Here is a 24,445-nt window from a genome sequence, read left to right as displayed (position 1 = left end):
CCTCCACTCCCTTGCCTCTCACTGGCCCCTCACCTGGTCAGTCTAGCTTCCACCAACTCCCCAGTGACCCTGCAAAGCCCCCTCTTGGCTGCTGGGCCTGGTGCCCCCTGCCATCCCAATTCCCTGAACCCCCTCCTCTTGAACCTCTCTCATCCTTTAGTACATGGGTAGCCCCGCTCCTAAGACCCCAGTGCCTCCTCCACTTGTCTGCACATGGTGGGGGGCCAAGGAGCACTTCTTTCTCCTTCTGCCTCCCTCTTCCTTTGGTACCCACCCACCCTAGGACGTGGAATCCACAGCCCTCCATACAGAGTGCTCCCAACCCGAATTCTACCCAGACCTTGCCCCTGCACCTAGGACCTGCATTTCCAGCTGCCAGACTCCTTCCAAGAGACAGCCCCAGTGACACACCCTCTCTCCAAGCTACCCTTCTTCTCTACCACCCATCTGCGCAGTCAACAGCTGGGGAGTGCTCTTCCTCGGCCTCTCCCTCAGCCCCTAGGCCCACAGACCCAAGTGCCTGGAGATCCTGGCCTCTCCATGTTTCCTGGGTAGATGATGCTGCCTCTGTTGAAAGATGTTCTGGCAGAACACTGGATGATCCAGAAATATTTCCATTATATGTGGCATGAGCAGAGGCAGATCACAAAGGGAAGGTACAATACGACCCTTTTGTCGTTACGTATGTTTACACATATGTGCATCGACGTGGGAGACACACAAAAATGTTGAAAGCTAATGGCACTGCAAGGATTTCCATTTTCTCATTTTGGCTTATTTCTGCATTCTGTTTTATATGAAGGCACATACGACACTTTTTAACTTCAAGACAGGAAAAAAAGTTGCCAGCCATTGTAAGTCACCCCAGGACTGCCGGTGCTGGGAATGCCAAAATCTGATGGGACCCAGCGCAGGTGGGGAGAGGAGCTGAGGATGTGCCAGCGGCCTGTGCCTTCTTTGAATTATTCCTCAAGGGGCCATCTCAAGGTGGAGACTCTGAAAGTGCAGAGAAATGAAATAACCTGCCCACGGTCACACAGGAGGGAGTGCAGGGTCCAGTTCCCCTCCCCCACCCAGGTCCGCACTACGGGCTCTGATCCACGCCCTCCCTTGAGGGCAAACCCTGAGCCAGGCTGGGTCCTCCTGCAGGCCCTGAAATAGAGCTTCATTGCCACGTCAGACACCGGGAGACCCGAGGAGGCTGTGAGCCAATTCCAGATGACTTGTCAAGGCCACGCCAGCCAGAGTCAGGGAAGCCTCTGGCTGCCTCTGTAATATAAGAACCAGGATTGGAGGCCCCTCTGGGAGGGCACTGGACGAGGGCCTCGGCAGCCCCGCAGGCAGGTGGGGCCCAGGCCAGGCGGGACAGAAACCCAAATGTGGCGATGCAAACTGGACAGAAAGAGGCCTCTCTGGGCTAAGGCTCCCTCACTCGGGGCCTGACGGTACCAGGGGGAGTTGATCTCTTACACACAAGCTGGCGCCAGACCCCTAACTGCAGGTGTCCCTAAGGAGAGGTGCCCGGCAAGGCCTCTCCTGGGAGTGGACGCTCTCCTCTGAGCACGGTGCGGCGGCCGGGCCGGGCCCAGCATGGGTGCGTGAGGACTGGATCCTGCCTGCAGACAGGACCGGCGGGAGGCAGAACTTGAGCTGCCTGGGACTGAGGCCACTCCAGAGCCAAGACTGACAGTCTCCACAAAACCAAGGAGCCCTCACCTGTCCCATGGCTGGCAGGGGCTGCACAGGAAGTGACAGAGGCCTGGTGCCCTCCAGAGGCAAGCACCGAGCCAGCCAGTGTCAGGGAGCAGGTCTGCACATCTGATGGAAAATCCATCCGTGGTCCCCCTTCTGACAGGCCTTTGGCTGCCTTCCCTCCTAAGTAGCTGCGAAGGGAAATGGCCTGGCAGAAGGAAAGACAATGGGGCCCCAGGGGCAGCAGTCCAGGAGGGCCTGGGCCCCCCACCCTCCAGCTGTAGGACTCCCAAGCTAAGGACAGAGAGAATACTTCGGGGAGGAGAAGGAAGCAGACACCAGGCTTCGTGGCAGGTGTCAGCACGGCTGAGGGCAGGCAGAACAGCCACCAGCTTGATCTGGACACCTGGTCCTGCCACAGGCCACAGCACTTGCCAGGGGCCGTTGGGACCTGTCACTGCCCTGTGGGAGCTCCCTGGAGGGTTCTTAACCTGGGCTCCATAAACTGGGAAAAGAAAACACTTCAACTTCATCTTTACTAACTGCGAACTGAAAGCTGCCATTCCCTTCAACTTTGGAGAGAGGCAGCAACCCCCAGACTTAGCAGCACCTGTGCCCATCAGGGCAGAAATCGCAGGCTTCAGCACCTGTCAGCACCACTGCTGCAGATCAGACCAAATGGTGTTTACACTCAGCACAGCTTAAATTATAGAGGCTGTAAGATGCACTCCTAGGTTTTATTATTTAATGCATTAATTAAAAGCACACAAAAAAGTTTTACATGAATGTTCCTGGCAGCATTATTCACAAGAGCTAAAGGGTGGAAACAACCCAATCCATTAACCCATGAGTGGATTTAAAAAACTGCGGTACATCCATACAATGGAATCATATCTTTCCATACAAAGTAATGAAGCTCTGATGCGTGCTGCAACCTAGATGAACCTTGAAAACATTATGCTGAGTGAAAGAAGCCAGACACGAAGGGCAAATATTGGGTGATTCCATTTATTCCATTCCATATGAAATGCCCAGAACAGGCAAATCTATACAGGCAGAAGGTAGGTCAGTGGTTGCCTAGGCCTGGGAGGACGGGGTAATTGGGGGTTACTAAAGGGTCTGGGGTTTCTTTTCAGAGTCTCGAACATCGAAAATTGTGGTGATGGTTGCACCATTCTGTGAACATACTAAAGCCATTCATTGAATTTTACACTCTAAGTTGGTAAAACATATAGTATGTGAATTATGTGTCAGTAACATTATTACCAAAAATGTTTAAGGTATAATAATGATTAAAAAATTTAAAAGCATGTGTATGTTGATAGCTTTATTTCTCTTTTTTTTTTTTTTTTTTTTTTTGAGACAGAGTCTCACTCTGTAGCCCCAACTGGAGTGCAGTGGTGCGATCTCAGCTCACTGCAACCTCCACCTCCGGGATTCAAACGATTCTCGTGCCTCAGCCTCCCGAACAGCTGGGACTACAGATGCCCGCCACCACGCCCGGCTAGTTCTTTGTATTTTAGTAGAGGCAGGGTTTCACCATATTGCCCAGGCTGGTCTCAAACTGCTGAGCTCAGGCCATCCTCCTGCCTTGGCCTCCCAAAATGCTGGGATTACAGGCGTGAGACACCATGCCCGGCCATTAGCTTTATTTCAATCGGATTTATTTCCTTTGTATTTTGTAGTGTACACTAAACACATTATTTTGATCAGGGGTCCATGGGCCTCACCAGGCTGGCAGGAGGGTTCATGACATGGAACAGCTGTGCTAACTACCAGGACAGAGGACAGGAAGGTTTCCTGGAAGAGGGGTGAGGAGGAGTTGGCCAGGCCTATGGGGTTCCCAGCACTTCAGGCAAAAGCCCAGAGGTTCTCAGGGACCCCCCACTGTCTGCTCTACTAATGCAAAGCCCATGAGGCTGAAGGAGTCTCAGCTTCCTCAGCCACCCAATCACACCCTAACACACACTAGGCCCTGGTTCCTTCAAGTCCTTACGTCATTTTCAGATTTAACTTCAGCCAAGACAAATGGTCCCCTCCTGCACCTGCCACAAGTGCTGTTTCCAACATGGGCAGAGTTGACAGTTGATGGGTGTGTGTGATCTTTCAGAGCTTCTGTCCCAGGCCCACAGGATGAACGGGAAGGTGGATACGGTGGGTAAAGCAAGCAGGAAATGATGATGGTCAAGAGGGGCCTTGAATGCTGATTCTGGGGGCCTGTGCTTTACCCTCAAAGTGGAGGAGCCATGGGGAGCATTTCGGGTGGGGCACGGAAGGGAGGCTGTGTGCTTGACATGGGCGGCTGGAAGGGAGTGGGAGAAACAGGAGGCAGGGAGAAGACAGGGCAGATGTCCTGGAGGCAGAATGCAATGGGGACCCACAGCTCCTCCTGACAACAGCAGCCTGGCTTTCCCCTGGGGCCCATCCCCTCCCCAGCCCACTCCCAGAGGGCCAGAGGACAGATGCCAGCCCTGGAGCCACAGCAGTCCTGTGACCAGGCCTGGCCAGCCAAAGTCCTGCTCCGCTGCCCTGGCCATAGTGATTTTCCTGAAGCATGTGACCCAACCTGAGCCAGTGAGGACTGGCCACTGGGCTCTCCCAGAAACCCTCGGGGAACCTGGACCTCTCTCTGCCGGGCACCGGGTGCACTGACTGCCCAGGCAGGACCGACGGGGAGGGCGGCTGAGCTGAAACCATGTGGGAAGCCTGGGCCGCCACCCTGAGCCCCGCATTCTCCCTTTGGCCCCAGCCACTTCAGCCCCGGTTCTCTGTCCTTGCAGTCACAGGAGTGTGGACCTGCGGACGGCCTGTGGGACGGACGGGGGCACAGGCGCCGGCTGCACAGGTGTGGACGGGAGGACAGAAGCGACGCCAGCCACCTCTGGGCCACATCCTCCGATTCACTCCCAAAGGAGAAAGGCCAGGCGGCCAGGCCCTCCCAGCTGAGGGGTACGGAGGAAGGGACCACAGCGCTCCCCCAACAAAGGCTGCCTCTCCATCCTGCACATCCCCTCACCACACTGGCCTCCATTTCCCTTCTTGGGGCCTGGCCGCCACGAGACTCTTCTCCCATTCCAGACTGGAAATCTTTTCCACATCTTGACTAATTGTGTTCAGGTGGGAAGGATTTGGTGGCGAAATGGCATGTGTGTGTGTGTGTCCACCCCCAGCTGGGCAGCTGCCCCAGGAATGCTGTATTGGCAGGAAGAGCTAGAGGACCCCTGGCCTCAGCCATGTCCTGAGGGGCTCTCGGTGATGTCAGCAGTTCCTGGCCTCTTCCAGTAAACATCTGTTCTCCTTATTCTGACCCAGGAATTCCATTTCAGAACAGTAATGGCCTCCACTGGCAACACATCCCAGGCAGGTGATGCCTGGGGCAGGGAGAGCATCCTACCCCAGCCTGTGCCCCGCCCCCGGCCCCGCCTCCCCACTCCCATGCCCGCCCAAGCCCGGCCCACGGAGCTCTCAAAAGGGACAGAATCTGCACCTGGCTCCACGTGTTCCCAAGCGCTTTCACACTGTGGTTCTGCCTAGCAGCGCCATCAGGAAAATATTATCTTGTAGTAACAAAGGCTCTTCGCTGCTCAGTGCTGGCCCTGGGCCTCGCTTCGTTTAACCCTCATCATAACCCACCAGAGTAGTTACTGTCATCAGCTTTTACCTTTCACAGATGAGAAACAGGAGGCTCACTCGCCCAGGGAGGGAGGAAGCAGAAAACCAAGCCCACGTGATGGAGCGAGATCGCGTCTGACTCCAGTGCACGGGGCCTTGCAGGGGCTGACGGCCAAAAACTGAAGTCATGGGAAGGAGAGGGAGAGAGGGGGGAGGAAGAAATGACCGTTCCAAAGCCCATGCGGCACTCATCTCAAAATAAGAGAAACTCTCAGGTGCCTACACAGGGAATGAATGCGAGTGAAGCCCGCCAGGGTAATGATAGGGAGCAGCGGAGACCCCCAAGGCACCTGGAACTGTGGGACCCTTCTAGAGGGTTCCATCCTTGCTCAGCTCTAGCCCTCCAGCACATAGGCCCGGCAGATTTCCTGGTTCTCAAGAGAAACTGGAAATCTTGAGCTTTGTGAGAAATTTTCAAACACTGGAAAAGCCAAACAAAACTCATCTGTGGGTGGACATGGCACACGGCCCGCCAGTTTGCAAACTCCGCCCTGCACAATGGGAACACTGAAGTTCAGAAAATTATCTCATTGTGAAGGGTAAGGCAGGGACTCAAAACAGGGCTCCTCAGTCCACATTCGTAGAGTTTCCAGGTTGTACCACTGAATCTACTTGCCAGCCTTCTCCTGAAAGTGTCTCACTGAACCACATCCCCCGTAGAAACTCAGGGCATCTTTCAAAGACTGCAGTTTTCCTGTCAGCCTGCAAACAACCCTGTGCATGCCTGGTGCACTGCTCCCCGGCCACAGGGGACACCTAAGAGACCACGAAGGACTGAGAGAGCCTCCTTGACTGAAAGGGAAGGTCAGTCGCTGCCACTCGTCCCCATAAAACCACAACATGGGCACATCCTGCATTCGAAGCTCTACTTGATGCAAGAGCCTCTAGCAGGGAAAGGAAAGCCGTGCCACCGTGGGGAAATGGGCATGGGAGATCCATTTAGGCCAAGGTTTGTCCACTTTGGGTCTGCCACCACCAGCATTCACAGAAACAGCAGCAGCAGCACCTGGTTCTCAATTCCCTTAGAAGGGGGCTAGATGCTCTGAAGGCATGGTTGTAGCTCCCACACAAAATTACTAAAGACATAAAAAGAATACATATTGAAAAAGAAGAGACAATATTATGAACTGCAGAAAATAACTGCACACTTAGAGAATCCTCACCGCCAAAAACATCCACAAAGAGGAAACCAAATAATAACAAGGAAGTTCATGAAAAGTCTAGATGCAAAATAGAGAAACTCATATATCTGGGAATGCAAACATGGGAACATCCAAGCAAGAGATTTAGGTGTTTTTTTTGTTTTGTTTTGATTTTTTGAGACAGAGTCTCGCTCTGTCGCCCAGGCTGGAGTGCAGTGGCGCAAGCGATCTGAGCTCACTGCAAGCTCTGCCTCCCGGGTTCACACCATTCTCCTGCCTCAGCCTCCTGAGTAGCTGGGACTACAGGTACCCGCCACCACGCCCGGCTAATTTTTTGTATTTTTAGTAGAGACAGGGTTTCACCATGTTAGCCAGGATGGTCTCGATCCCCTGACCTCGTGATCCGCCCGCCTTGGCCTCCCAAAGTGCTGGGATTGCAGGCGTGAGCCACCGCGCCCGGCAAGAGATTTATTTTAGAAGGGCTTTTTGTGATTATCTGTAGTTCATAATTGTGCCACTCTAGTAACAGAGAGGCTGCTTTGCTAAGACATGGGAAGACGCAGGTCATTGGGAGCAAAGGATCTGAAGCAGGGGCTGTTGCCAGGGAGGGCACACCTTGAGGACAGCAATGCTGGGGCTTGGGCTTGCCAGGTCAACCATGGGTGTCAAGTGGTTCATGGCAGCTCTGCACATGCATGTATGATTTGCACTAATGTGTCATTTTTAACTCTGTTTTCTCCCTGGGAATAAAGATGTCTGTCTAAATTCTGATAATATCATTAGTCTGAAAGAAGCAGGTCCCGGGTATTCTGAGTAAATAATCATCTACTGTATTATAAAAGTGTTCCCAGATATCTATAACAATCTGCTGTAAAACATAATGGAAAAGACCCTATTGATGATGGCAATAACATTCTAAGTCTCTTAGTAATAAACCTACTGGGCTACATTTTTAAACATCTGAATCAATGTTCTTATTTCCATGTGAAAATTAAACATCATGAAGATGTCGTTCATTTGTTCAGTAAAGATTTGCTGAGGGCCTGCTGCAAAGGGGACACTACTTTAGGCATTTTTTTAAAACCTCACGATGGTGATACTTGCCCTATCAGATGTCAGAACATATTGTCAACCAACAGCAATGAAAGACCCCTGGACTGGTGCAAAAGAAAAACAGAAGAGGCCGGGCGCGGTGGCTCACGCCTGTAATCCCAGCATTCTGGGAGGCCGAGGCGGGCGGATCACGAGGTCAAGAGATCAAGACCATCCTGGCTAACACGGTGAAACCCCGTCTCTACTAAAAATACCAAAAATTAGCCGGGCGTGGTGGTGGGCACCTGTAGTCCCAGCTACTCTGGAGGCTGAGGCAGGAGAATCACTTGAACCCAAGAGGCGGACCTTGCAGTGAGCTGAGATAGCACCACTGCACTCCAGCCTGGGTGACAGAGTGAGACTCCATCTCGAAGAAAAAAAAAAAAAAAAAAAAAACCAGAAAGGCCAGAAATAAACCCCATACCCTCCATGAACTTCATAGATGATGGAATATACATCCCAAAGTCAAGAAGAAAGAGTGAATTAGCAAACGAATGATGTTGAGACAACAGCATGGCAATTTAGAAAAAAATAAACACTTAAAAGCAACACCTTATACAGTAAAAGAAACACATTTCACTTGAATTAAAGGAGTTACATATTTAAAAATCAAGTCAAGAAGAAAGCAAAACATATAATGGAGTATTTCTTTGAAAGGCTGATACTTTTCTACAGCCTGAGTAACCAGAAGAAAGCAACTAGAGAGGCTGACAGAGCTGACTGAAGAAATGAAACGCCAGCCGGGTAGAATAAAAAAGGAAGCTCTGCAAATATAAACCCACCCAAGCTAGCAGAGGGTTAATGACTGGCCCCAGGGAGAACCAATCAGCTTCAGAGGAGGAAAGCTGGGGGCAGTAACCACCAGCCATTAAAGAAACAAGTTTCAACAATAACACGATTGCCTGACTCCCACCAAGGGTCCCAGGCCAGCCCAGCCCCAGCGGACTCCTGCAGGCCTTGGAGAGCCAGGTGGGCACCTGCGGGCAGGTTGGGGGAAGGCTGTGAGGACTCTGGGCCCCCAGAGTCTATCAGGACAGGCTGACACCAGGACAGAGATGGCCTACATCTACCCACCCCATGCCATGCCCAGTCCTGGACCAGCCATCCCCGGCCCCAGATGCCACAGCGTAGTCACCACAGCCGAGACTGCCCCAATCAGGGCCACCTGCAATGTCCAGCAGCCTCCCTGCAACTGCCCTGGCTTTGGTTCTTAATGTCCCTAGTCCCGAGGATGCAGAAGCTCCGCAAAGAGAAGAACGCAGCAACTCTGGCAACCTGACTGGAGGCGGACGCCTGACACACATTTCCCCTCCCCCAGTGCCCGTGATCTCCACCCAGCGCTGGGCACCCTCCAACCTCCACTCCATTCACTCCCAGATGGAGCAAAGGCTGGCCTCATTGGCCACCTTGCCCAGGACACCACCTGCACAACCTTCCCAGCAGCCCTGCTCGTTGGACCACCCTCCCCAGTGAGGACACAGCCCGTGACAGCCTGGGCACCTCAACAGGAAAGACAGCCCAAAGGCCAAGCCGCCCTATCTGAGGTGGAGGATGCTCTGGCAAGGCAGGGACTCAGCCTTGACCTTGTTTGCTAGAAAATGCACCAAGAACTCAGTAGCAGGCCAAGGAGAGGAGATATTAATTCCCCTTTTCAGCAATTCACCCTGCTTGTGTGGGTGGGGAGTTATCTGTACCTCTGAGGAGGTACAGATTTCATCTGGTGCTCCAGCTGCAGTGAAAGGAGCTGGGCTCTGGGCTCTGTGGGACCTGGGGTGGGTCATCCCCATCGCTGTGCCCTGATTTCCTCCCAGGACATTGGGATGGCTTGTTATTGGTTCCCAGAATGTACCTGTTGGCAATGGGGGCTTTTCGGTGGTGTCACAGGAGGTGACATGTAACTAGGAAGGTACAGGTGCAGAATGCAGCCGACGATGAAGGGCCCCCAGCCAGGAAGGGTCCCCAGGAGTCCTGGCTGATGAAAGACTCTGGGAAAGAAAGGTGGGGACAGGGAGAGGGCAGAAGGGGCAGGGAGGGGAGAGGACATAAAGGGAGAATGGAGACAAAAGGGAAAAAGGGGGGATGAGGGAGAAGAGAAGGGAGGGAAGTGGGAAGAAGAGGAACGAGAAAAGAAGAAGGGGGAAGAGAGAGGAGGGAAGGGGAGGAGAAGCTGGAGAGAGAGGAGGGGGAGGAAGGGAGGGGCTCCTAGCACCAGGACCCAGCACAACTGCCCTATGACGGTTGTCTCTGCAGCTGTATTTGGAGCTGTTGCGGAAACTCAGGCCTTCTCCCTGTCGGCAGGGCTGAGCCCTGGCCTGGAACCTCCCCTTGTTCTATCAGAGCCCCCAGGCTGGGTGAAGTCCACTGGGATCTGTTTTCACTCACAATGCTTCTGACACCAAACACGTTCTTTCCCTCACACCAACCAGTTCTCCAACTTCCAGACGCTAGCTGGGTGCCCCACAGTTCAGTGCAATGCTCACGCCAACTACCTGGAGTCAGCTTAGCCCTCAGGTTAAGGGCTCAGTCCCACAAGGCGGCCCCACTTGTGGTTGCAAGTCCCAGCTTTCCACCTGTACCTCTGACCAGGCGGCTATAAATTGGGAGGGTCCCACAACTCCCTCCTCAGGTTCTGTAATTTGCTATTAGGTTGGTGCAAAAGTAATTGTGACCTTGGAATCAGACAGACATGTGTTCATTAATAGAACAGATCACAGAACTCAGGGAGGCACTTTACCTACTATTTCCAGTTGATTATTAAAGACACAACCCAGAAACAGCTGCATGGGAGAGATGGCAGGGCAAGGTAACGGGAAGGGCTGCAGAGCATCCACGCCCTCTCTGGGCACTCACGCTCCCAGCACCTCCACGTGTTCACAAACCCAAAGCTCTCCAAACCTTGTCGTTTAGGGGTTTTCATGGAAGTTCCATGACTCCCATCCCCAGAGGTTGGGGGAGTGAGGCTGAATTCTCAACCCAATAATCCAGAAACTCTTATATCAGGAACCAGGGGACTCAGACCAAATCTGATAATAAAAGGTGTTTCTACCACCCTTAACACTCAGGAAATTACAAAGGTTTCAGGAGCTCTGAGGCAGGAACCAGAGATGAAGAACAAATATACATTTATAACTTCCCACTATCACAGGATCTCAGACAGCACCTCAGTCTGTGACCCGACCTGCATTGCCCCAGAGGCCCAGACCTCAGCTCAGGGCCAGTGCGCTGGGATCAGTGGCCAGTGGCCAGCCATCGTGCAGAGAGGGGAGGGCAGAGGGGAGGGAGAGAGGGGAGGGCAGAGGGGAGGGAGAGAGGGGAGGGCAGAGGGGAGGGAGGGAGGGAGGGGATGGGCGAGGAAGGGAGGGAGGAGTGGAGAGAGGAAGGGAGGGGAAGGAAGGGGAGGAGAGGTTACCAGGAGCCTCCCAGGGCCTGGGCACCTGCCTGGGAGGGCACTGAGGAACACCGAAGAGGATGCCTACTGCTGCCCCCACCTTGCCCTGATCAGGTCTGCAGGATCAGTGCTCAACGCCCGCGGAGCTCCAGGTGCCCGCCAGGTGTGGACAGCCCTGCAGCGAAGGCCAGCTGCTGCCCTGGGAGCCCTCACCCCCTTATCCTGCCCACTTGCCTGTGAGGACCCCTCCCTACCTTGTGGCCCTGGGGATAGCCATGCGACGGCTGCTGCCTTCCTTCTGCCAGGGCTCTGAATTTCCAGGTGAGAGACCCGAGAGCAGAGGGCCGGGAGCCGACACCGCCATGGCAGCTTCCCACATCCCAGGCCGGGCCATCCCCACTGGCCATCACTTCCTTCCACCTCAAGCCCCCCACAGAATTCCCTTTGACTGAGGCCAGCCATCCTCATCCCCCTCTGCTCCCTCACTGACACACACCTTGTGAGGCAGGTGGTGTCTCAACTGGGAAAACGGAGGGTCACAGGCCAGCAAGGGAAGAGCCAGGCCCCAAGTCTGGTCTGTGAGCCCTCACTCCCCACAGCCTTCTCTCGTGAGCACCCGTCATGCTGTGCAAAAGACTCTCCTGTGTCGCTTTTGAAAACTCCAGACCCCAGGGCTCACACAGGTCTAAACCAGAATCTGTCAGGATGGGACCTATGTACAGACGCTATTCAAAGCTCCTCAAATCCCATGCCCATCAGTGGGCAGGCAGATAGATCACACAATGGAAAAACTTCTGCAAGACAAGCCACAGATTTCTTGTTTTTTTTCTGGTTTTTTTGTTTGTTTGTTTGTTTGTTTTTTTGACAGAGTCCCCGTCTGCCGCTTGGCTGGAGTGCAGTGGCGCAATTTCAGCTCACTGCAAGCTCCACCTCCTGGGTTCAAGAGATTCTCCTGCCTCAGCCTCCCAAGTAGCTGGGACTACAGGCGCATGCCACCACACCCAGCTAATTTTTGTATTTTTAATGGAGACGGGGTTTCACCATATTGGCCAGGCTGGTCTCAAACACCTGACCTCAAGTGATCCGCCCACCTCAGCCTCCTCAAGTTACACAGACGTGAGCCACCGTGCCCCGCCTACAGATTTCTTCTGAGGAGGGAAATGTCTTTGCTTGGAAAAACACCTTCTAGAAGCACATGGGATAACAGATAACAGTGGGACTGGAAGAGCAGGGGACTGTGCAGGGAGCGCCACCACCTCAGAGTAGCAGGCAAAGTCCGCTGTAAGACACAGGAGGAGAATGGAGGGGTTGCTCCAGAGAAACTGGACAGAGGGAGGGAGACACCACTGGGAGGGAAGAAAGAGAACCCACTAATGAAAGTGGAAATTCCCCCACACATGGCCCAAAGGGCTTTCCAAGTACAGAGTCCTGTTCTCCCAGAAGCCGCCCGCGTGGCCGGGAGGTGCTGGCTCCCCCATCTTCTGCAGGAAGCTGCCCCTCCCTACGAGGGCTTCCCGTGTGCATAAATGAGGACTGGGTTTCATTCCCCGCCCAGCAAAGTGGACAGCTGAGGCCCTGAGGCTGAGAACACAAACACCCCGGAATTGCAACGCCTCTGACTTTTGGAGGTGAGAGAAGGGAGCGTTAAGAGTTAAGACACATTTTATCCTGATTTCAGCTCCTTTACTGATAAAAATGGGATCTTAGAAAACGAGAATTCAGAGGATATTGCCTTCACATGAAATCCTTCTTAATCCACAGCAAGCGTTGTATTAAGCAGAGAAATACCGGGGGCGTTGCCGTTAAAGCCAGGCACTGATGAGGCTGCATGTAGCCACGGCTGTGACTTAGCATCGCTCTGAAGGTTCCAGACGGTGCAGATTGGAGATGAGGATCCAAAATTATCAGTGTTTACAGAGAGTGCAACTGTATACCTAGAAAACCCGAGGGACTCCACAAAGATATATTAGAATTAATGAGTTCAATCAAGCTACTTGATAAAAGATAGTGCTATAAAAATCAATAGCCTTTCTGTGTACCAACAATAGATGGAAAGTATTCAATTCGCAATGGCAAAAAGAAAAAAAAATCCTTGAAATAATCCTGATTTTTAAAAATGGATGACCTGTATAAAAATATATATCTAATACTTTACGGTGCAACATCAAAGCAGAATGAAATAAGCTGAAAAATATACTATGTTCCTGATAAATACTGTAAATTATGTCAATTCCTCCTTTAATTAGTTTCTAAGTTTAATTTACTATCAATCAAATTCATGAGGGATTTTTCTACCCGACAAAACAATTCTAAAATTCATTTGAAAGAATAAACATATGTGACCAGCCAAGAAAATTTTGTAAGAGAATACCAGCAAAGGGGGAAGTATCCAGCCAGATGTTCCAAAGCCACACAGTCCAACAGAAATAGAAATAGAACTCGAGCTTTATATGTAGCCATGTTTAAAAAAAAAAAGACACAGGTGAAATTAATTTCAGTAATATATTTAAGCCAGTATGCCCAAAATATTACCATTTCAACCTGTAATCAATACTTTAAAACGATCTATGAAACATTCCACATTCTTTTTGGGGGGTACTAAGTCTCTGAAATCCAATGTATATTTTACACTCAGGGCACCTCTCAATTCAGACCAGGCACATTTTAAGTCTTCAATAGCCTTGTGTGGCTTATAGCTACTGTATTGGACAGCGAAGCTTCAAAGTACTTAATACTTTGAATATTAGAGCCTTAAAGTTCTAATAATAAACACAGATTAGTATTGGTACAAGAACAGAAAGATGGAAAAGTAGAATGTATCTGTGGTACTGCTTAACCTGAGGTTTCATTTGCAACTGACTGGCGATGGTAGATACTATAATCCATAACATAGACAGATATAAATATACACCAGTATGCTCACAGCTCTCAAGCCCCTTTTCATCTTATGTCCAGAAGCTCTGTCCCAATCAGAATGGCCACTAGCAAGCCTTAGGCAAGCCTTGCCTGAAACATAAAGACACCCTACCGTCCATGTGCTCCCAATCCCTGCTTTCAAACAGCTGCATGGGAGGGATGGCAGCGCAAGGTAATGGGAAGGGCTGCAGAGCCTCCACGCCCTCTCTGGGCACTCACCCTCCCAGCACCTCCACGTCTTCACCAACCCAAAGCTCTCCAAACCTTGTCGTTTAGGGGTTTACAAAGGAAAAATACCCGGGTGTAAAGATGACAGGCTTTAATACTTTGAAATACTTTTAATACATTGAAATTTCAGATTAGAGCTTTCAAAGGAAAAATACCCAGGTTTAAAGATGAATCCTAGACATTCTGCTCAGAGAGCTGGTGAGGACTGGTCCCTCCAACACGCATCTTTCCATTTCCCATCCCCTGAACTGAGGATGCAATCGGCGGGTCTCACACCCTGGCCCTGGTCCCCGCCTCCTGGGCCACGACACTTCCAATGCAGTCCCTCACTGCAGACGCGTGCCGTGTCAGCACATTGGACACTCAAAATGGCTTTGAAGAGTCACGCTGTGAGGTCGAAAAGTTAGGGTGCACGCAGAACGGCGAATGTAGCTTTGCATTGGTGAGGCAAATACCTATCCCTGGAGGAAGGATCGCTACTTCGTAATTCACAAGAGGAGGACCCCGGGAGGTGGACGAAACTGCCCGAACTCAGTTCCCGGGAGCCGTGACAAGCGACGGCCAGGCAGGAGAAATAGCCCACCCATTAGGCTGCAGACAGCATCAGAGAAACCTGCAGACAGCATCAGAGAAACCAAGCACTGCGCCAGTGGGGCCCACGCCTCCAGGGAACCACAGTTAGGGCACAGAGTTGCAGTTTAAATGGGAGTGTCTCCTCTTTCTTGGTGGCGTATAACGTAATGGTGTGTCCTGTAACTGATGGCACCTTAGAGCTAATGAGATGCAGACACAGCCACTGCTTTCTCACCCCCGGGCCTGGGGTAGGCGCTTGCTGCACACCCATCCTTTCACTGCCAGTGAAGTGCGTGCGGACAGAACCCATCTTTTGCTATTGGAGGAACTAAGGTTCACAGCATCGTGGTGCTTGTCCATCCTGTGCAGTCACGAGGGGCACAGCGGACCACATGACCCGCAACAGCCTCCAGCCCACACTAGGCCCCTGCTTCCCTGGGTTAACCCGTGAAATGCACAGGGCAGGGTGGGGATGGCGTAGAGCCTGCCTGGCTGCAGCAGCACCCAGGCGTTGGTCCTGGACACTAGGGTTCCCTTTGCCTCTGAGCGGAAGCTGTGCACCCCACTCTGCAGCCCTGGAGTCGTCGTGCAGTGTAATTGAAATTCATGGACAAGCCCGAGGAGCCAGCTCCAGGCTCGGTAATAACTTCTCCATATTAATGGCAGCACCGCAGACCCGGTGGACAGCTGACATTTAATATGAAACATACGCAGCAGAATGTGCAGCTCCTACCTGGATCCTCCCATTCCGGGGTAACCACCAGTAGGGGATGGGGGTGTCTAAAGTGGCGCCAAGATCGAGGGGGCTGGGGTCCTCCTCTCCCCTGAGAACCTCAACCCCACTTAAGGCCCCTCCTCTACAGAGTGCAGGAAACCCCTCCCGAGAAATACATGAACACATGCTGGCCCACGCACACTCACATGCACACCCTCCCATGCAGACACACTCGTGTGCACACACTCACATGTACACACTCATTCAGACACGCACACACACATGCACCCCCACACGCACACTGTATGCACGTACCCCTACATGCAAGACATGCAGAGGCAACACGTACATGCACACACTTCCACACACTCCCGCCATTCACAGGCCCAGGACACACACACGTCCACGTGCAGCCAGCAGCCTGCTGTCCCGGCAGCAACACAGGGACCCCCAGGGCTGCCCAAGCCAGAGAGGCAGGTGGGGTAAAGAAGGACACGTCTGTCTGCCAGCACAGACCCAGGGTCCCAGGAGGGCCGCCACGCACACTTGCCTCTTTGGGTCTTCAGATACCAGAGTGGGCAGGCCCAGACCATAGCTCAGGCAGCCACGAAGCAAAGCCAGCCTCGCTGCAGAGTGGATGTCCCTGGCTGATTCCCTTACTCACCCAGGTGTGGCCCCTGTGAGCCTCACAGCAGGCGTGGATGAGGACCTGGCCTTCACCTCCCAGCTGACTGCACGAGGGCCTGAATTCACTCACTCACCCAGGTGTGGCCCCTGTGAGCCTCACAGCAGGCCTGGATGAGGACCTGGCCTTCACCTCCCAGCTGACTGCACGAGGGCCTGAATTCACTCACTCACCCAGGTGTGGCCCCTGTGAGCATCACAGCAGGCCTGGATGAGGACCTGGCCTTCACCTCCCAGCTGACTCTGCACGAGGGCCTGAATTCACTCACTCACCCAGGTGTGGCCACTGTGAGCCTCACAGCAGGCCTGGGTGGGGACCTGGCCTTCACCTCCCAGCTGACTCTGCAGGAGGGCCTGCATTCACTCAGGCATGACTCGCGAAGTGCTGGGGACACGGGCGACAGGGAAGCCACAGCGAGCCATCGGGCAGGAGAAGCCTGCCGCACCTGAATGAACACATGGCTGCGCGCATTGACCAGTGCCAGAAACACACCCAGCCACACAATGGAGTGCAGGCCGGGGCTGGGCAACACGATGCAGGGGTCCCAGGGAGAGCTGGCCTCGCTGGGCTCCAGCTGAGACCAGCGCTGACTATGCCGGCCTTCCTGAGGGGCTGGGAGCCAGCTCCACTCTGTCCCTCCCTTAAGGATTCCAGGAGAGACGCCGGCCCACACAGAGAGAACTTGCATCTGTAACTCCTAGAGCCTCGGTTTCCTACCTGTGAAATGGGGCCACGGTGGCTGGCTAACAGGAAGACCGCAGGGACTGGGTTCAAAGCCCCAAGCAGAGGTGGATGGTGTGGATGCTGCTCCCCAGACCCCTCCTGAGGCTGGCCGCCGCCTCCAGAGGCGCTGCTGGATTCCTCATGCATCTCTGTAGGGGCCTCAGCTCACGCAGGGCAGTAGGGGAGGGAGTCACTGCCCCATCCTCCCACGGGCACCTGAGGAGAACACTGGAGTTCTGCCTCCTGCAGCCGTTGCTCCCGGAGTCTCATTCCAGACCAGCAGAGCACGTGACTCAGGCCGGGGCTGGAGGGCCCTGGCCAGGTCACGTGAGCCTTGAATGCCAGGCCAGTGGGTTTGGATTTTCTTAAGAGCAGTAAGAACCAGCGAGGTCTTAAGTGAAGGCGTGACATGAGTTGCTGCATGGTTTCTAAAAATCCCTCTGGCTGCAGAGTGGAGAAGCGTTGTCGGGGAGAGACCATGGAGCAGTGGGGGGCACAGGAGCAGAAGGTAGGGGTTGGTGCCAGTTGTGCAGGGAAGCCGGGCCTTGAGAGAGCTCTAGAATTGGCGCTGGCTAGGGGAGGGCAAGCCTGGAAGGGTGGGGTCTGGAGGAGAGTGGGGAGAGCCATGTGACTTGAAGAGTATGGGGTCCTCCAGGGAAGGGGGTTCCAGAGGCAGCCGAGCAGGCAAGCCTGGAGCCCAGGAGGACTTCTAAGCCCAACATGGGGTCTGGAGTCCAGGAGAAGGGTGGCCACAACCATTTTCACCACCCTGCACAATTGTCCTCCTCCCTTCTTGTATGATAGGCCCCTCTTCATTCCAGAGTTTGGGAGTCTGTCCCTCCCCCTCAGTCCCAAAGGTGGGCAGGAGACCTGGGCTAGGCCCGCACCACAGCCATGGGTTTGAAGATGGGCCTCCAATCCCTCCCCCAGCTCTCACAGGGGTCACCCAGAGAGGAGGGCTTTCCATCTCAAAGGCTGCCTCCTTGGAAAACAAGTTAGGCCTGGAGCCGCTGGTGGCCGGATGTGGTGGGCTGGGGGTTGAGGGGTGGAGAGCAATTCTGAAATGAACACTGAGAGGCAGGGCTGAGAAATGGATGAGCCCCTGGATTCAGCCAGTCCTGAAGCCGACACTCCTCAAGACCCCCAGATAAGTGGGGCCATGGTGTCCCTTGTTTGTTTCATCCAATATGAGCAGGGGTTTCCGTCACTTAAACTGAGCAAGTCTTAAGGTGACAAGTATGGCGGAGGCTGAGACTGGCCTTAGCAGCTGTGTAGGCTGCTTGCAGCTGGGGCCCACAGGAGCCTCTGCTCCTACCTGGGGAGCCCCGACACCCTAGGGAACACAGAGGTTCCTGCAGCCCCTCTTTGGTCTTCCTGACAACCTCTCATTGCGATCCAGGCAGTGCCAAGGCAGGGTGGGAGGAAGGAAGACCCTACCAGCGGCAGCTGCAAATCCCAGGCGCCCCTCACCCCACTGCACAGTCCCAGGGCCCGCCCACACCTGCCTGATCTGCTCTAGCACCTGAGCCTGCTGGAGCCCAGTGTGTGGCCTCGAAGGCAGCAGCTTTGCTGGGAAAAATGAAACTCAACTCGATCCGTTAGGCCAGCTTCCGACTTCTCTCTGTGGCCGTTATGACTCTTAATGTCCAGCAAGACAGAGTGGGTGCCTCACCCAGAGAGCAGCCCCGCAGGAGAGCCCCAGCCTGAAAGGCAGCAGCCCTGGCTTTCTTCTTGCCGTGTGACCTTGGGTCTCTCTGAGCCTCAGCCATGCAGTGGGGCAGCTCTATCTCACAGGGTTGTGGGGTTCGCATCAAGCACCCAGGGAAGGGCATACACTTCCTCCTTTGGGCCCCAGGATTGGACCAGGCCTTGGAGGGCAGACCGTCTCCACCGCCCAGCCCATGGAGGCTTCATCCACCGCTGCCCAGCCTGACAGGAGAGGATCCCCGTGCTGCCCTGAGTGGGGAGGCAGAGGCGGGAAGGGTTGCTTCCATCCCACGGAAGTCCCAGCTGCAGTCTCCCACCAGTGAGGACTTAGGCCACCCATAGGAGCTGCAGCCCAGCGCAGGTCACCAGCCAGTCGAGGCCACTCAGCTCCCAGGCCTGCTCCCGGCTCCACTCACACTGACGATGGTCAAACCCACAATGAGAACGTCTCCAGGAGTCAAATAGGAAAGGTGGGAAATGTTTTAAAGAAATGCATTTTTAAAATTCTTTTTGCAGGCATGAGGAAAAGGCAACAAAACGTAGCGAGCATGGCCTTGGAATCAGACAGATTTGTGTTCAAATACTGGCTTCGAAGCTTGAAGCAAGCTATCTCGACTTTCGGAGCCTCGGTTTATTCATCTGTAGAACGGGGATGATGTCGGGATTACGTTCCATAGGGTGCTGTGAGGATTAAACAAGGCAAGGTGGCATAGGGGGCTCAGCTGAGAGCCTGGCACACAACATTAATAGGAACACAGTCAATTGTCACTTACCATCATTACCTTTTACACCAAAAGGCTTCTCATTGGGTTTTTAATGGGCATGTAAAAATCATGTGAAATTAGCACACTTACCACGCTGCCCAGGAGATACTAGAAAACTCTTCCGTAGCAATGTGACGCACAAGAACCCTCTGTGCAGCGTGTTTTGCTCATGCCTTATGCAAAGGTACATTTTGCTGTGGATATTATGAATAACCCCTCGCTGTGGATATTAACCCTCTCTGTGGATATTATGGATAACTTCTATCTAGTCACTCAACCTCCCAGAGCCTGAGTGTTCCACCTGTAACCGGGGATGAGATGCCTCCCTGACCGGGGCTCTGTGAGGACAAGAGGCACCCTGTATAAAGCCCAGGTCCTTAGCAAAGAAGCCTATCGTGGTAGCAGCAGAGGGGGATTTAACAGCTGAACAGACACATACGCAGCAACAAAGTCAGAAAAGGAAAGAAGAGGCCGGGCACGGTGGCTCAGGCCTGTCATCCCAGCACTTTAGGAGGCCAAGGTGGGCAGATCGCCTGAGGTCGGGAGTTTGAGACCAGACTGATCAAAAGGAAAGAAAGAAGGAAGGAAGGAAAGGAAAGGAAAGGAGAAGGAGGGAAGGAAGGAGGGAAGGAAGGAAAAAGAGAAGAGAAGAGAAGCGACAAGAAAAGAGGCCAGGCGCAGTGGCTCATGCCTGTAATCCCAGCACTTTAGGAGGCCGAGGTGGGCAGATCACAAGGTCAGGAGATCGAGACCATCTTGGCTAACATGGTGAAACCCCGTCTCTACTAAAAATATATATTAAAAAAAAAAAAAAATTAGCTGGGCGTGGTGGCGGGCGCCTGTAGTCCCAGCTACTCAGGAGGCTGAGGCAGAAGAATGATGTGAACCCAGAAGGCAGAGCGCTTGCAGTGAGCCGAGATCGCACCACTGCACTCCAGCCTGGGCAATTGAGCAAGACTCCATCTCAAAAAAAACTAAAAATAAAAATAAAAGAGAAAAAGAACCAATGGTACTATCCAAGGCCATTGTTCGGTGACAGCATTCAATGCCACTCAGGCAGGTCCCAGCTCCTCTTCCAACCCCAATATTCTTCCCAGCTCTGTCTGATATATGGGACACCTCAGCAGGCCTGTCCTGCCCAGACCAGTCCACGCCTGGTACCTCTGCACACGCTCCTCCCTCTGCCCGGGTTGCCAACCTGCGTCTTTTCCAGCTGGCCACTCATTCTTCCAGCCCCCATTCAAACAGCCCCCCCAGGAGCACACTCTCCAAGTCCTGGCCAGAGTATCCATCAGCCACCCTGACGACAGGAGCCCTGGGTGGGTACCAGAGCTGCCTAATCGCTGAGCAGTACAGGGGATAAACACATGAGAAGGTGCTGGCTGAAAAATGAATCCCCAAATGAACTGCTGAATGAAACAGTGACAAGTCCTCCCCAAAATGCTCTCCATCAGGAATGCATAGTACACAGGTGTTGGCCCACCAACAGACTGCGACCCCATGTCCACTCCCACCACCTCACCTCACCCTAAGTCCGCAGCAAGCATCTCCTTTCATTTAGGAAATTCACCTCCAGCGTAAAATGGGACACGCCTCTGAGGCCCAGGATGTCCTCAGAGACAATGGGCAATGTCAAGGGCTCGCCAGTTTAACCCAACTCCTCCAGGGATATTTACAGTTGTTTGCAATATGGCCAAGTTCTAACTAAATCCAGCCAAAGGCAGTGATTTTCCAAAGCAACAAGTGATATTTTCTGTGTCTCCATAAAAAGAATGACAGTGGTTGCAGAGCCCTGGTGTAATTGCCGGCTCTGCAGACTGTAGGATGAGCCTGAGCTGCCCGAGTACGGGCGTGCTCAGGGGCCATGGGGGCTGGGAGAGAGGCCACTCACTGGGAGCAGGAGTGCCCTGAGTAGCAATTAGAGCGGAGCCCATGGTGGGCGGCTTCAGATGTCTGGCCAGCACAGTCAGCCTGACCACCACACACCCAATCCAAAATAGAAAACTGCAGTGGCCTCTGCTGTGTGCCAGGCCCCGGGCAGCCGGACAGAGCACCGCCAATGTCAGCCTCCTCCCTCAGCATCGATCCAGGCTTCCTCTGAGGCCCCCTTGTGCTGAGCCATGGTCCCTCCTGCCCTCTCCAGGAAGCAGAGCTTCCTAGAGCTCCAGTCACAGGACTACAGAGGCCCAGGCAGTCTCAAAAGGGACCCCCTAGCCTCTCTCTTGTCCTTCAGGGGCTGTCCCCAAAAGATCGAGCAGTTCATGGGCACTAGAGCTTTCATTTCCAAATGCACCCCTCAGCTCAAAATAGAGAAAACCAACTTTTCAAAGAACCAGCTGGAGTTCAACAGGAAGCCACAGCAGAAAAACCAGTGATTCTCGGTCAGCCAGGGGGCAGAGGGCTAACTGGGCATTTCAGCACCACTGCCTGCTCCCTGAGCTGGTATTACCCGCACGCAAGGGAGCAGGAAGACTGACTGCCAGCCCATAAGTCCACCACACACATATCACCCATGCCAGTATGCACAAGGACGGACACAAACTCAATAGATGCTCAACACACTAACGTGCAGAAACCCAGACACATACGTGCACAAGAGACACTGGCACACGCACATGTTCACACAGGTGCACAGGCACCCAGATGCAGGTACACACCAACGTTCCAGAACACATGTGCACACACTCACAAAGGTACACACACATACACGGACCCACCCCTGGATGCACGCCAGAGACCTGTTCAGGCAGGCAAAAGAGAGAGGCGCACGCTCCTGCCTGCTGAGCCTTTTGGAGACCCGGGCGCTCCCGTTGCATAAATGGCCCCCTGCTCAGACCAATCAAAACAACCTGCTTTCCAGCCAAGCCCTTCAGTTGGAGCACGAGGCTCACTAAAGCACGGGAAGGGCACGGAAAGTCCTCAGCGCAGGCCTTGCCCTCCCAAGGGACTCCCAGGTAACCCTTTTCCAAAGCCCAGGTGAGGGCTGCGGAGAGAAAGGAGCTGGAGATGTGCGTACTCACCAGCCCATCGCAGTTGCTGAGCGCCACAGAGGAGGCTTCGGCTAGGCCGGCCACGTCTCCGACGTACAGACAGCTCCCGAGCAGGGGCTCCACGCGGGTGGTGCCCGTCTCGCCCTGCCACTCCATAGTGGCCCCGGGCGCCACGAGGCGGGCGTTGGGCCGCAGCCGCAGGTGCAGGTCTCGGCCAAAGACCGTGACATTGTAGAAGAGGTGGCTGCCAGGGTCCTCCTCGTTGCCTCCGGGGAAGCTCGGGGTCCGGACCGGGGCGGTCCTGCGGGCTCGTACCCCTGCTCTGGCCGTAGCTGCCGACACCACGTGGGACACCAAGCGGCCCTGGGCGTCAGTGCGCACGGGCACCGCCAGGATGCGCTCCGCTCCGTGCCCCAGGGGCCCGCCTGCAACGGGAAGGGGCGTTAGATCGGCGGAGACCACGGGGGCCCCAGAGCCTCAGAGACCCGCCGGCAAGCCACGCCCCCCAGACCCCGCCCCACTGCGAAGGGAAGGGGCATTCCGCCAGGCGACCCCAGAAGCCAGCCTGAACCTCCCCGGCTTTCCTGCAGCCGGGAAGGGGCGTTAACAGGGCCACCACTCCGGGGCTCCGCCACTCCCCAGCCCTTCCCTCCTCCGGGGACCTTGCCTGCCAAGAGCTCTGCCCCCTGCCCCGTTCAGGGTTGGGGCTCAGTGGGAACCTCCCTGTGCCCGAAGGCACGACCCCGTCAGAGAGTCCCCCGACCCTTGCACCTACCGTCCTTGGCAGGACGTGGAGCTGCTCGGAAGCCATTCCGGGTTGGTCCCCTTACCCGTGTGCCAGGACCCCTCGGCCGGCCCCTGCCGCCCGAGTGCCCTCACCGCTAGCCTCCCGAGCGGCGGAGCCTCGGCTTCCCCGAGCACGAGCGGCCTGTCCTGCCTGTCCAGCTCCCGCTCAGCCCGCTGCCGGCCCCGTCTCCCCGAGCGCCCGAGGACTGGGAGGGGTGGAACAGGGTCCCTCCGATCTCCGGGGATTCCCTCCGGGGCGCCCCAACCAATCCTTAGGGCCCAAGGCTACGCGCTCGGCAGCCGGCTCCTCCGGAGCGTCCCCGGACGCGAGCCCGGGCGCCGCCTCGCCCTGGCTCCCCCACGGACCCGCTGGGGCTGACTCTGCGCTCTCGGCCGCGGGGCTTTTCCCGGCCCTCCGTCCCCACCCTCCGAGACTCAGGAGCCGCCAGTGCTCCGAGGCTCCCCCGGCCCAAGGCGCTCGGGTGCGGTGCGGGGCGCCCCCTGCGCGACCAACACGGCCCCGAAGTTGGCCAACTTGGCCCCGGGCGGGGCGCGCGGAGTTTGCCCAAGTCAGGCTGGACGACGCCTGGGGAGGGGGCGGCGGGGCACGCGGGACAGGGCCAGGCCGGCGGGGGTCCCGGGGAGTAGGGGCCGGGCCGCACCTACCTGGGGGGTCGGCGGCAGCGGCGAGCCTGGCGTTCGCGGGCGGCGGCGGCGGCAGGAGCGGCGGCAGCAGCAGCAGCAGCAGCAGCAGCGCGGGGCAGAGCAGGCGGCGAGCGGCTCCCGCCGGCGGATCCATGGCAGCCGGACTGCAGCCGGGGCCCCGCACTCGCAGCCGGCGCGAAAGTTCCCCGCGAGCCGCCCAGCCCACATCTGGGGGCAGCTGGAGCCGCCCGCAGCTGCAGCACCGCAGGGCGCGGGGCGGAGGAGGCGAGGCGCGGAGGGGCGGGCGGGGAAGCGCGGAGGGAAGGCGGGGAGAGGGAAGGAGCGAGCGAGCGAGGGAGGCGGGAGGGAGGGAGGCGAGCGAGGGGGAGGGCGGGGACGGCGGGCGCCTCAGCCTGCGGTGACCCGGCGCATCTTGGCGCGGCCGCCGCCGCCGCCCGCTTCCCTCTTCGCGCCGCCGTCGCCGCGGTGCCGGGCTCGCAGCGAAGCAGAGACACCCCGAGGCGGCGGCAGAGAAGCGCCGCGGGCCGGGCCGGGGGAGCCCCGCAGCCAGCACCCCCAGGCGCACAACCTCCGAGGAGCGGCGCCGGCCTAACGTCCCCACCTAGAGAGCCCTTGGGGTGCCGGGTCCCACCCATCAGCCCTGGAAATCAAGGGGTGCATCCCCCCCTCTCTGTGCTCTGGGGCAGGACGGGGTGAGGGAATGAAA

General features: G+C 55.4%; 1 protein-coding gene across 2 annotated transcripts in view; it reads right to left on the bottom strand.

The window, feature by feature from the left end:
• The window catches only part of ADAMTS2 (ADAM metallopeptidase with thrombospondin type 1 motif 2), a 237,914-nt gene extending 213,909 nt beyond the window's left edge, over positions 1-24,005 (bottom strand). The window contains exons 1-2 of one of the 2 annotated variants that reach the window (XM_055284998.2): positions 23,740-24,005; positions 22,318-22,712 (exon numbers count right to left, since the gene is read on the bottom strand). In XM_055284998.2, the coding sequence (XP_055140973.1) occupies positions 22,318-22,712; positions 23,740-23,872 (528 nt within the window). In that variant the 5' untranslated portion in view covers positions 23,873-24,005. The remainder of the gene's footprint in view (positions 1-22,317; positions 22,713-23,739) is intronic. The other variant, XM_055284999.2, reaches the window with a different exon arrangement.
• Between the last annotated feature and the right edge of the window lie 440 nt (positions 24,006-24,445).

Source organism: Symphalangus syndactylus, chromosome 7 (assembly GCF_028878055.3).
Source record: "Symphalangus syndactylus isolate Jambi chromosome 7, NHGRI_mSymSyn1-v2.1_pri, whole genome shotgun sequence".
Taxonomy (NCBI): domain Eukaryota; kingdom Metazoa; phylum Chordata; class Mammalia; order Primates; family Hylobatidae; genus Symphalangus; species Symphalangus syndactylus.
Note: the sequence above shows the minus strand (reverse complement) of the source record. Positions and strands in the feature narration are given on the sequence as shown.